This window comes from Nipponia nippon, unplaced genomic scaffold (assembly GCF_047370975.1).
Source record: "Nipponia nippon isolate SJK-2023a ecotype South Korea unplaced genomic scaffold, ASM4737097v1 scaffold_4, whole genome shotgun sequence".
Taxonomy (NCBI): Eukaryota; Metazoa; Chordata; class Aves; order Pelecaniformes; family Threskiornithidae; genus Nipponia; species Nipponia nippon.
Genome location: NW_028262358.1, coordinates 110,519,067 through 110,532,190, shown reverse-complemented (window position 1 = coordinate 110,532,190; position 13,124 = coordinate 110,519,067). Strand labels below are relative to the sequence as shown.

The window sequence follows — 13,124 nt, the reverse complement described above, 5'->3', positions numbered from 1 at the left end:
TACTGCTCTACGTTGCTCCTCAGGCTTCATTAACTGCATTTACTAGGGCTGAGATTCATCTGCCTGAGCTGCCAGTGCCACTTGAGATGTCCTTGCGCATCCTGCCTGACCTCCAGCTCATGCTGCAGAAGGGCATGGGCTTTCCATAGGTCTTGTGTCAGACCCATCTAGGTGTCCTGGATACCATACGGCATCTCAAATGCCACTAGATAACCCACATTTAAGCAAGTGAAGCCTTAGCTCTCTGAAATGGGAGCTTAGACACCTAGCACCCACGTAGACACCTATATTTAGGTGTGTTAATCTCCCATGAATCCCAGCTACAACACCCTTTAATATGAACTAGAGTAGAGCCCTTTCTAGTCATGGTGTTGGTCTCATCATTGTTGAAATACATCATAGAATCATAGAATTGTTAAGGTGGGAAAAGACCCTTAAGATCATTGAGTCCAACCGTTAACCTAATACCGCCAAGGCCACCACTAAACCATGTCCTCGAGCACCACATCTACATGTCTTTTAAATACCTCCAGGGATGGGGACTCAACCACTTCCCTCAGCAGCCTGGTCCAATGCCTAACTACCCTTTCAGTGAAGAAATTTTTCCTAATATCCAACCTAAACTTCCCCTGGCGCAGCTTGAGGCCGCTTCCTCTCGTCCTATCGCTTGCTACTAGGGAGAAGAGACCGACCCCCACCTCGCTACAACCTCCTTTCAGGTAGTTGTAGAGAGCAATAACGTCTCCCCTGAGCCTCCTTTTCTCTAGACTAAACAACCCCAGCTCCCTCAGCCACTCCTCATAAGCCTTGTGCTCCAGACCCTTCACCAACTTCGTTGCCCTTCTCTGAACACGCTCCAGCACCTCGATGTCCTTCTTGTAGTGAGGGGCCCAAAACTGAACATAGTGTTCGAGGTGCGGCCTCACCAGTGCCGAGTACAGGGGCACTATCACCTCCCTGGTCCTGCTGGCCACACTATTCCTGATACAAGCCAGGATGCCATTGGCCCTCTTGGCCACCTGAGCACACTGCTGGCTCATGTTCAGGCAGCGGCTGTCAACCAACACCCCCAGGTCCTTTTCTGCCAGGCAGCTCTCCAGCCACTCCTCCCCAAGCCCGTAGCGTTGCATGGGGTTGTTGTGACCGAAGTGCAGGACCCGGCACTGAGCCTTGCTGAGCCTCATACAGTTGGCCCCGGCCCATCGATCCAGCCTGTCCAGGTCCCTCTGTAGGGCCTTCCTACCCTCCAGCAGATCGACACTTCCACCCAATTTGGTGTCATCTGCAAACTTACTGAGGGTGCACTCAATCCCCTCATCCACATCATCGATAAAGATATTGAACAGGACCAGCCCCAACACTGAGCCCTGGGGAACACCACTCGTGACCGGCCGCCAACTGGATTTGACTCCATTCACCACCACTCTCTGGGCTCGGCCGTCCAGCCAGTTTTTAACCCAGCGCAGGGTGCACTTATCCAAGCCATGAGCAGCCAGCTTCTCTAGGAGAATGCTGTGGGAGACACCAGGGAACACCATACATAAGACTTATTTGAAACAGCTTCAGCTTGCATCTTGTACTGGACTTACCTATCGTTATGGTAAGTATTTGGGTTTGGTTTTCATTGTTTCTTGAGGATGTATATAGATCAGATATACATAATTTTGATCCTTGCCATTGCTCTTTTAAGTTAAAAGTAGCAATGGTCTGACTTTTGCATGTCCGTACTTGTTTAAACGGTGCTGCTACAAAGCAATAAAAAGGTATCTTTTTACATTTGCTGGCAAGGTTCTGATCACCCAAATCCTGGATTCATTGTTTTCCGTAGATAATGGACATGGGTTTGCTGTAGGGTGAGAAGATTAACCTCCTCCACCAAGCCTGGGAAAGCAACGCCTGCCTTCCTGATTCAACCTTAAGGCCCTCGGGAACGGCACCGCAGCCCGCCCCACGGCCAGGCAGGGGTCTCCGTGTCTGGATGTTGTAAGAGGGGTCTTGCCTACCAAGGAGGAGAGCGTCCGGCTGCGCGGCGCACACGGCCGCCCCTGTCACCCCCTGTCCCCGCGAATTTCAACGGCCTCTTGCACAGGCGCTGTTTGAACGCTAGAAATGAACGCCCGGGCAAGCTGCTGGCAGCCAAGTTGTGTGGCGCCGGCAAAGCTTGCCTTCTCACGGATTTGCTGCCAGAGGGATTTGCTTCTTCCCGACGAGAGGGAGGGGGCGAGAGCCGCCGCCACCCGCGGTGCCCCAGCCGCCGCGCAGCAGCGCGGCCCGGCGGGCCCCGTCTGGAGGCACCGGCGGGCCGGAAGCGAGCCGCCTTCCGCTTCCCCTCCGCCCGGGAAGAGGCGGGCAGCGCCGCGGCCATGCAGGTCTCCAGCCTCAACGAGGTGAAGATCTACAGCCTCAGCGCCGGCAGGAGCCTCCCGGAGGTGAGGGCGCGGCCGGCGGAGGCCGCCGAGCGGGGCGAGGGGACGCGCTGCCGGCCCGGCCCGGCCCGGCCCAGCCCGTCCCGCCCCGCAGCCGGGCCGCGGGGGGCCGCCCGCCGGTTGCGGCAGCAGCAGGCTGTAGAAGCGTGCTGTGCGCTCTGGGCCTGAGCTGCGGCCGGGCCGGAGCGGCTCACCCAGCCGCCCCTTCTCCGTCTGCGCTTGTGCTGAGGGCGGGGGTCCTTAACGAAAACCAGCTACAAATGTTTGTTAATCGAAAAATGCAGCTCGGGTGCGTGCAGCTCTAGCTGTAGGTGCGTTATTCCACAGACCCTTAAAAAACCGCTACTCTCTAAGTTTTCTTGATGTGGAATGGTTAAACTTACCAGTGGAAATTTGAAAATAATCAAGAGAAAAAGAATTAACGGCCTACATTTCTTATACTTTAAAACTGGGTAAACATTAAGCAGTTCTCTGGTTCCTTTGTGTGTAACAAGCTCGGGACTGGTTTATGTATTTTCTTACAGTGGCTTTCAGACAGGAAGAAAAGAGCTTTGCAGAAGAAAGATGTGGGTGAGTTTTGCCATCACAGGCTCCTCAGCAATACTCGGCTGCACGTGTACAACATGCATCTCCCTCTGGAGACACTTTACTAACCGATACAAGGAAGTTATGCATACCTCCTATTTTAAAAACTACACAATTAAAGCTATAAATAGTTATGGTTAGGAGGCTATGCTTCAACTTTCTACACAGCTTTATATAAACAGAATATTACCAATATTGCTTTAAATTTCAGGCACTAAATATTGGGGTTGTAGATTGTACAGAAACATGGCAGATGAATTCCATGTATAGCTTATGATAAAGTCCAACTATAAACTCCTCAATGTGTATTATACTCCTCTTAGAGTGCATGAACATCATAATTTCAGCCTAAATTTGTTATCCAAAATAAAATATGGCTATTTACATACCATAAGAAGGGTTGTATAAAAACTTCAACCAACCAAAAATGCATAGAATTAACAGGAGGATGGAATATATTATACAACATCTTAGTTGTGTAAAAAGTGTGATAAATATTTGCTACTACATTATATAATAATTTGTTACATAGTTACCACCTCAGAACAGGCATTTATTTTCTATGGAGGTAGCCTGCATCTCAGGGTTAACAGACTGTATTAATCTGTTTATAATGTGTTAATTATACTTAAAAGATCTTTATATTTTAAAAAATGTTAGGAGATATTCCCTATGTTCAATTAACTCGACATGCTTCCATGAGAAACTGTTACATTTTTGGGGGTTGATACAATAGTGCTACCTTTAAAAAATAATTTTATTTTATTTTATTTCTTTATAGATGTCCGTAGAAGAATTGAACTTATTCAAGACTTTGAAATGCCCACAGTTAGCACAAAGATTAAGGTGTCAAGAGATGGACAGTATATTATGGCAGTTGGTGAGTTAACAAAGTGTCTCTCTGTAGCAGAGGCCAAAAGTGCTAGAAAATCTTGGTTGCAGAATGACTTAGTATTTCAGGTAGAATTGATAAGAGTTCATTTTTAAATATAGCATTGAACAGTTTTGGAAGCTTACTCTCAAAATGTGATAGAGTGGCTGTCTTGGTAGTGGTACTGGGAAACACTTCTTTTCACAACACAGATGTTCTTAGAATCATAGAGTGGTCTGGGTTGGAAGGGACCTTTGAAGATCATCTAGTCCAACCCCCCCGCCACTGGGGCTTTATCATACAATTAAAACCTAAACTGTTTATAATACAGTTAAAAACTTAATTCTTAATTATTTTTATTGTGCGTAGATAAATTTGCTTTAAATAACTTCTGAACATCATTGAGTATTGTTTTAAAGGATGGAGGATAATGCTACATTTTGTAACTGTCAAAGCAGGATCCAAATATGAATACTTTAGTAGGTATGAATAGCGTAAGGAGACTTGGTCTTTCAGACTTACTGGAAGGTATTAAATTCTGTATAATGTATCTGGTAATCAGAAGAACCTACATACAAGTAGGGTGCTTTCAGGCGCCACAGACAAGAACCAAGCCATAAGGTTATGTTACTAAGAGGTATGTTTTTCCAGTCACAGAGACTTTGGTAAGATCAGAATACTTGTAGTTGAAATGCAGTAAAGCTTCTATATGTAAGACTTCATATTTAAAAAAATGCTTTAATGTTATCTTTTTGTTTAATTTTTTTATTAAAGATCAAATTGTTCTTTCAGGAACTTACAAGCCGAGGATCCGCTGTTTTGATACCTATCAGTTATCCCAGAAATTCGAAAGATGCTTAGATTCTGAAGGTTAGTATAAGCTATGGCTGTTAGTACAAGATATCTTTCATATATAATTCAGGTTGGACTTGAGTAGAAATTTCCCTCCCTGGGCTGAGGGGACAGAATGTACTTTGGGGGAACACAAGAATCTAGAGTAAAACATCACCTAGTCTTTATCTCTGTATTTTTCTCCTTTTCCTCCTCCTTCAAAGTTCTTTCCTCTCTTGGAGCAGTGTGAGGAACGTAAGGTTTCCCTTGAGCCAGTAAGCACAGGGCTCAGAGAGTGGATGTGGCCGAAGGCTGTGCTCTGTTTGGGGAATGCTGTGTGGGTACAATGGCTGGGTAGCAGTCAGTTCTCCCTTCTTTCCTATTCTGTGAAGCAGTGAGGTAGGAGAATGCACCGTGGTTGCACCATCATTACTGAATGAGTTCTCACTGTGTTCCCACTGGAGCCCAAGATCAATAGGTGAGTTAGAGGGTAAAGAGAATTCCCTGAGAATGGTTTGGTTTGCTTGTTTGGTTTGTTTGTTTGCTTGGAAGCAAGGTACTTAGGGATAGATGGTAGCATGGCCAAGGCCCTAATTACACCTTGTTTGCTACTAATTTGGAGGGTGAACAACTATGGTGAGGAAAGCAAGGAGCCATCTAGATGATAGGAAAGGGAGAATCTGCTGGCAGATTAGGGGAGGAGGTCAGAGCTGCCATGGCTCTGAGTTTTAGGGAGCATATATTTCGGGAATGGCATGTGGGTTGTTTTGGTTTGGGTTTGTTTTTGTTAGAAGACTGATGGCTGAAAACTGAGATACAAGCGTGACCAAAGCAATGAAGGAAGGAGCACAGAGTGGCAGAAGTCCTAAATCATTACAGAAGAATGAAACCGGTCTAACTGTGATGTGTGTGAAAGTGGTATGAAAAATAAAAATTGAGAACTACTGAATTAGGTCAGGAAAAGGGGATTAAAGTGTGGTAGTGTTTCTTTACCCTGTGCCTCAGCACTGCAAGGAGTCACACAGGGTGAAGGGACAGTGCTGCAACATAGGAAGAGGGGAGGTGGTAGGGGCAGGGGTTCGGAGGGGCTGGGGAGAGGAAGCTATGGCAAGAGTGAGACCCGCTTGAAAAGAGTAGGAGCCATTGTAATAGTAAATGCTTGCTGGTAATTAGAGCTTAAAGTAAACTTTTTTTGAACTGGCATCTTACTAGACTGCAGAAGTATGTTTAATTTGAAATGTAGCAGAGAGTCACTTCAGGTAACTTTAAATGAGCTATCTCATTTAAATGGAAACAATTTAGCTGAAGCAGCTACTGCCTAATGTTCCCAACCCAGCTCATTTAAAACTAAGCAAAGTTCAATACATTGCAGTATTCAGCATGGATAGTAGCTTTCAAATTCGTGATTTTTTTGAGCCTTAAAACTTTTTCTGTGGAAGTGCTGACCCCTTAGAAAGATCACATGTGCAGGTTTGTGCGTAGTATATCCGAACATATGTCACTTTTTGCCATCTTTGATGGATTACCAAAGGTCCATGGACCACACACTCACTGAAAACCATATGATTAGACCTTCCCCAAGCCAATAAATACATGGTTGAGCATTGTGTTGAGAAACGTGTCAAGTATACAAGAATGATAGAAAGATTACAGGGTGCTTCATATGTTTCTAAAGTTTTAGAAAACTACTTACTATTTTGCAAATAAAGTTATATAATTAAAGATTTTATCACAATGCCTGCATTATGCATTGACACCTGTGGGGAATACTTATATGACTAAAGGTTAGCACGAGTGTAAATGTTTTCAGGATTTATGCCAATGTTTGCAAATAAGTTTGCTTATTTAGTTGACTTAAAATTCTCTTGCTCTCTCCTCTAGTGGTTACGTTTGAGATTTTATCAGATGATTACTCAAAGGTATGTTTAATGTTTTCAATGTATAAATGAAAAAATTGTTTAATATGTATATTAAAATGCATTTTCATATATAGTAAAGGCAGTCAACACAACTTTTGGAACAAAAATTTTTTTAGAAAAGCAAACAGGATAAACATTTTTTGTATCTTCAAAATGTTGTTTGTTTTCTTTGTCTCTTTGTATTATAATTTGCGTTACCACTTTTGAAGTCTTCTGTCTGTAGTAGAGAAAAACTTCAAATAATGATCTATCCTACAAACAAAATAATGTGAAAAATGGAATTAGTTATTCTTTCTAGGATAACATTTAGTCATAATCTCTTGTGACGAGTCATATACAGGTACACGATTTTTGAGAGGAGGGATAGTCTAACAGCCTGATTTGTCAGCATTGTTGTAGCCATGATGATTATAAGCGTATGAATGAGGTAAAAATTGTGGAGAGAAATAATGTCTTCCCCCCCGCTCCCCCCCCCCCCCCAAAGTGCTGTACCTGAAGGAAACAGTTGAGTTCTTAGGACCATCAACCCTTTTTCAGGTCCAATATTGCTTCGAATTCTGCTTAACACCTAGAAAAGTGTTTATGTGCTTGAAAACTCATCTGTTTTCTCCAGCTGCAGGAGTTGGTGTAATAAAAGATGTTACCACTTCCTGTAAACTTTGCTTTGCTCATTCGTCAAGGTGTTATGATCCAAATTAAATATGAAATTTAAGCATATAATTTTGCTGATTTCATTAGGACAAGGTTTGGGTTTGGTTTTTTTTTTAGTTAAGTGTTTATTTTAATACTTTTTTTTTCTGAGAAGAAACCTTAGCATTTCCGGTAGAGGTTTGTTTTAATAAATATTTCTATTCAATCAGAGACATTATCGTCTAGCCTTCTAGCTTTAGCCTTTTCAAATTTTTTCCCCAGTGAGATTTCCAGGAATGTGCATGAATTCAAGTAGCAGAAGAAGGTGACTGATACAGTACAGTATCCTTCTACTTGTCTGTCTGTGGGAGAATGTTTCTGGTTGTACAGACCAAACAGTGACTTGGGAAACTGAGGAACACATTGTGTTCGCAAATATGTTTCTGACTGGTTACAAACAGTAAGGCTTGTGTGTGTTTTCAGCTGAAATTGGTACTGTATTTCAGACTGAAGCCCTACTTTCACAGCCTAATACAACCTTATTTTCAATTTTATTTTCCTAAAACCAAATCATTAGAAAGAAAACAAATTTCAGGTAGCTGTCATAATGTTTTGAACATCTTGGAAAGAGGGAACAATATTTGAGAAATTACACCTGAAATGCTTAGAATCATAAAAATATTGATTGGAAGGGGACCTTCAGATGTCATTTAATGGTTGAACAGGACTGTCAAAAACTGCAAGCTTGGACATTCCACAAATTCACTGAATAAATTGTTGCAATGCTGCACGACCTCATCATAAAGAATTTTTCCTTCCTGTCCAACCTGCCCAGGAAAATCTGAAATTTTCACGGTTGCTACTGCAAAGGATTTGACTGTTGTCATTTCTGTAACTGCACTTCAGTTGCTGGCTGCTATTAGGTCGTCCTACAGAGTGCTCTTTGCCTGACTAAACAAGCTAAGATTCTTCCAGCCTTTCTTTGTACGTTTTGTGTTCTGCCCCTTGTCTGTCTCGGTAGCCCCCTTGATGCTCTCAACATCCCTCTTGAATTGGGGCACCCAACACTAGACACTGCCTCATGCTTTAGTAGCGCAGGGAAAATAGCGTCTCTCCAGTCTGTTCCCGCTGTCCTTGTAAGGTTGCCTTTTGAGGCTTATTTGGATTTTCACAGTGAGAACATGCTGTTGACTCTCATTCGTGCTGGTGTCCATAAGGCCAGTTACACTTCTGTGCTCTCCTAAGTTTTAAACTTAAAAGTTTTAGACTTGGACTAATTTTCGGACTTAGGAGAGAGTGATATCATTTTTCCCCACAGCCTTTTGCAAAAAGACACATATTTCCGCTTAGTATTTTTGCCACGCACCAGTGGCTATGCTTTTGCTACTCTGAGGTTATAGTGACCAAAATTAATTTAGCATGAAGGAAAGACAAACATGATTTACAGTGAGTTGTATCCACTGCTAATGAAAGAGGATACAAATGTCTTCAAGTAGAAATTTATCTTAAAATAGAAAATTATTAGAGGTAAGGCAATCATTAGCAGAATATTTGATTGCTTTTGGCAACTATCAAAAACTTTCTAGAATGTTTTTGGAGGTAGAGTGGGTGAGAAGAAAATTCACTTTTCTCATTGAAAGCAAATTGCATCTTCTCTCTTCCTGGTAACAGGTTTCTAATGGCTTACTGATAGTGAACTAAGAGCATGTGATACTGGTATTTTTAAATTAAATACAGTTTAATTTTATGTTCTTCTCATAGTTTATTTAGCTTCTGTACTGCATGAAGATGCAGACATTTCTTCTTTTGCCATGATGATAGAGAAAAGATTTGATCTGGGCATTGTTTCAAATGGATAAATAAAGAGCTTTGCTTGTTGTAAACATCCAGTTAAAAGCGTAAAGGCATTAGGCACACAAAGGATTGATTGGGATGTATATGAAAAACATAATTGTATAATGTCAACTCTGCATCTGTACTCTCATATGAAATCGTAGTTACACTGCTGAAAGATGATACTCTACTTGGTCTTGGACCAAGATGAGCGAGTCCGTGAATAAAAGTTGAAGTGGAAAAGTTGAAACACTTTCTGATATCAGAAGAAGCATAAGTAAGGGGGGACTTAATGATAAATGGGCATGAAGTACTAGCCCAGGTCAGTACTTTCTCCATGTCTTGTAAGGGAAGAATATACAGCTATATAAATAAAGATGACAGATGCAAAATAACTTTTGTACCTTGCCTTTCCTGAGCTTCTCATCCTTATTTGCATTGCTAACAATGTAGTCCACCAGTAGGAAATTTAAAATCTTCATTATCTACTACTTCTAGAAGATGCATGGACTATACATATTCTAAACTAAACTAGCACTTTTCTAATCTAAGCTGAATAAGGGTGAGGCTCAGAGTGAAGAGTTAGCCTGTGATTATCCATATATGAGTGTAACTGATGGTGTGGGTGATACTGTCTCTGTTTGGAGTGGGAAGAATTCCATCGTATGGATATAAGTTGTGCCATGTTAACTTGCCGTCAGGACTATAGGGGCAGGTTCTGGCCTATTTTGTTTATTGGTATAGATCTAGCCTTCTAGTAATGCCTCCCTGTGGGCTCTTCCAGGACTGAGATGTTTGTCTAAGTTTCAGAAAGAAACAATGCGTTTATTCGGTTGGCAAACAACAAAAAAATGCACAAAGGTGGTTTGTGTCATTTATTGGAATGCTGCTGTGCATCAGGATGTATAGTACCTGTGCTTAGTACCTATGAAGATATTGGCATCTGCATGGCATTGTACCTGGAAGAAATTATTAACTCTGGTGTCTGAAAGATGTACAGATGTTAATTTTTGGTGCAGCGTAACACCGAGATGGCTATACTGCTTCTGGTTGCAGAGTCACTTTCAGGGTATTGCATATACTCTTATGAATATTCATTTAATCTTTATTAATAAAGTGCTTTGCTGTGGCTAGTGAGAATGATGAAGCACTAGTCAATTCTATCATTTTTGTAGAAATGGTTTAAATGGGTTGCGATAAACCTGTGTGAGCTTGAAAAAAATCACTGGAGTTTGTGCTGTAAGATGAGTTGAGGAGATTGTTGTCTGCTCCTGTATGTTTCAGTTCTTTCTATTTTATTTTCAGATTGTCTTCTTGCAGTGTGGCAGATTTGTGGAGTTTCATTCGCAACATGGCCATTACTACAGGACAAGAATACCAAAATTTGGTAGAGATTTCTCTTATCACTATCCATCGTGTGACCTGTATTTTGTAGGAGCAAGGTATTAAGTGGATTATTTTGTTTCACTTTTGTTATCAGTGTTTTCCAGGAATAAAATGAATATTAAAATATCAGAAAAATTAAAAATTAGAAGTGGCAATTCATTCCAAATTAATAATGGAGACAGCTTGTGAAGAGTGGAAAGTATGGCAAGACTAAGATTAATTCAGTTTCCTGTACTGTTTTAAGACTTCTTTCTTTGATTCTTAAACAAGGTACATCATGTATTTGCAAATTTGTTCTAAAAATTGCAATTCAGCATACCATTTTTAAAAAATGGTTGGCATCTAAGTAAGGAAAATTAAATAACTTTTTCTATCCTGGTTGGTGTTTTGTTGCTGTTAAAGTGTGAGTCAAATCACATGAAATAATTAATTGAGTTTGTGAGAGGATGTAGTAAAAATAAAATGAGGTCTTTAGGGTTTCAAACAAAATAAGTGGCAATTCAAGATGTAACGTAAATCATAGGAAATTAAAAGATCTTAAGAAAGGAATTAATGAATCTTTTCCCTGGAAAAATATTAATTGGTGGGATATTGCAGTGTAACAAATATCTTTGGTGAACATGCACATTTTTCTCTGTATTTTTAACACTGAAGGATAGATGGGTCTTATGTTTTAGAACATGAAGTCTGAACATTGTGTATTTGGTAAAATTAGGCTGTCAGCAAGAATCTTCGTAACTCCTCCTAACTTATAACAGTATTTTTCAGTATTTTGTAAGAGAAAGGAGTAATTTTTGATTTTTTTTCTTTATAGTTCTGAAGTATACAGGCTAAATCTGGAACAAGGAAGGTTTCTCAACTCCCTGCAAACTGACGCTTCGTAAGTTGTCCGACATCTATCTGTCTTCTTTCCACCAGGTGGAAGCAAACTACTAGCATGCTCACCATCAGTACTGTATCTGAATACTGCCCAAATGCATTGTAGAGTTGAAAAGGATCATATGCTGAGTCTGAGCCTCATTTTATTTTATGTTCTGTAATTCTTTGTTCTAGTTTTTGTGTTTTAATTGAGTTTTCTTTTGTGGATATTTTAAAATTGCTTAATACAGAGTTGTAGGTATTATATAACTTGATCTTAATAGAATTTCATTAAAACTTTGCCATTATTGCTCCATTTAGCCATCATATAGAGATCTACCCACAGGGTATGTACTTTCCCAGGCATGTCTTTGTCCTTCTGCTTTTGGTGTAGCCCAAAGAGAATTTTTATATCTCCAGCATGTGTCTGATTCTTTTGAAAACCCTACCAGAGCAGGAGCTGGGCTTCTTTTATGTGGGGAGAGGCAGATGAGAAGAACAGACTTGACTAGATAAAGCAGCTAGTTGGTGGGCAACAGCTGGTGCTCAGTGGGTAGGATAGTTTAATGGGTGAAGGAATATTTGGGCAGGCATAATTACAGAAACTGAGCAGTAGCAAAAAAACACCCAGGAAAATCCTGGAGTGGGAATGCTAAGGGTCTTGTGTAAAATCTGAATTAGGGATATGAGACTTGAAGTTGTGAGAAGGTTGTGAGAGTAGGGGAATCGGATGAGTTATAGAATTAGAGGTGGAGGGCTTTGAATGGAAGAAGTTGGAAGGTGCCAGGATGAGTGGCGTGAAGAGAAATATTTGTGCTTTGGAAGAACTGCTGGAGAAATACAGGGCTCCTGGGTGCCCTGTTGAGAAACAGGATACCTGGGGGAGGGAAAGGAAGACAGGCCGTTCATCAGAATATGTTGGAGATATAAGCTTCAGAACATAAGTGATCAGGAACACGTTTTGACATAACCGTTAAAAGAAATAGTAGAGCAGAATGATAAGGAAAGGCCTAGTGGTAGGTGGTGGGTATGGGCAGAGAAACACAGAATCGTTCAGGTTGGGAAAAAACCTCAGAGCCCAGCCTCCTGCTCAAGGCATGGTCACACTGAATTCAGATGAATTTTCCTAGGGTGTTTTGAAAACTCCAGGGATGGAAATTCCACAGCCTCTATAGGCAACCTGTTCCAGTGCTTAATTATCTGCAGGCATAAAAATATTATCCTTGCATCCAGTTGGAACCTTACCTGTTTCAAGTACTCAGTATTGTGTCTAATGGCTCCAAATTCTTGGTAATCTCCTCTTAAGTATAGGAAGCTGCTGTTAGGTGGCCATCTCTCTCTCCCTCCCTCCAGCTTTTGCTTTTCCAGGCTGAGCAATAGCATACATGATTACAGAAATCTTTTTAGTTGTTCATGTGTTAAATTATTCTGAAGTCATAAAACTTGTTCCTTTTTCTGTTTTAGAGAGAGTAACGTCTGTGACATAAATCCTGTACACTTCCTGTTTGCTATGGGGACGGCTGAGGTAAATGTTTGCATTCCTTTTATAAAAAGGGCAGTAGTGTTTGTTTCTTTTTTTTATATTCGTTTGCATGAGGATAAGAAGAAATCATGACAGGAACCTAATTAATTAGTTTGATATCATTTGCTACATTACGTATAGATCCATTAAACAAGATAACCTTTTAAAGCATAGTGCAGATACAATTTCTGAGCTACCTCGGTTGCTGAGATGCTTGAGATTTTGCAGATGGGAGAGAAAATAATGTTATCTTGCTTTACAGT

At 41.1% G+C, this 13,124-nt stretch overlaps 1 protein-coding gene across 6 annotated transcripts in view; it reads left to right on the top strand.

Moving 5' to 3' along the window:
- The first annotated feature begins 2,131 nt into the window (after window positions 1–2,131).
- Window positions 2,132–13,124, top strand: part of NOL10 (nucleolar protein 10) — a 61,332-nt gene continuing 50,339 nt past the window's right edge. For 5 of the 6 annotated variants that reach the window (XM_087776134.1, XM_087776133.1, XM_087776132.1 and 2 more), the window contains exons 1-8: window positions 2,132–2,429; window positions 2,951–2,996; window positions 3,793–3,891; window positions 4,675–4,752; window positions 6,595–6,632; window positions 10,401–10,537; window positions 11,296–11,361; window positions 12,804–12,864. In XM_087776134.1, the coding sequence (XP_087632260.1) occupies window positions 2,364–2,429; window positions 2,951–2,996; window positions 3,793–3,891; window positions 4,675–4,752; window positions 6,595–6,632; window positions 10,401–10,537; window positions 11,296–11,361; window positions 12,804–12,864 (591 nt within the window). In that variant the 5' untranslated portion in view covers window positions 2,132–2,363. Of the gene's footprint in view, window positions 2,430–2,574; window positions 2,738–2,950; window positions 2,997–3,792; window positions 3,892–4,674; window positions 4,753–6,594; window positions 6,633–10,400; window positions 10,538–11,295; window positions 11,362–12,803; window positions 12,865–13,124 lie in introns of those variants that run through there. The other variant, XM_087776135.1, reaches the window with a different exon arrangement.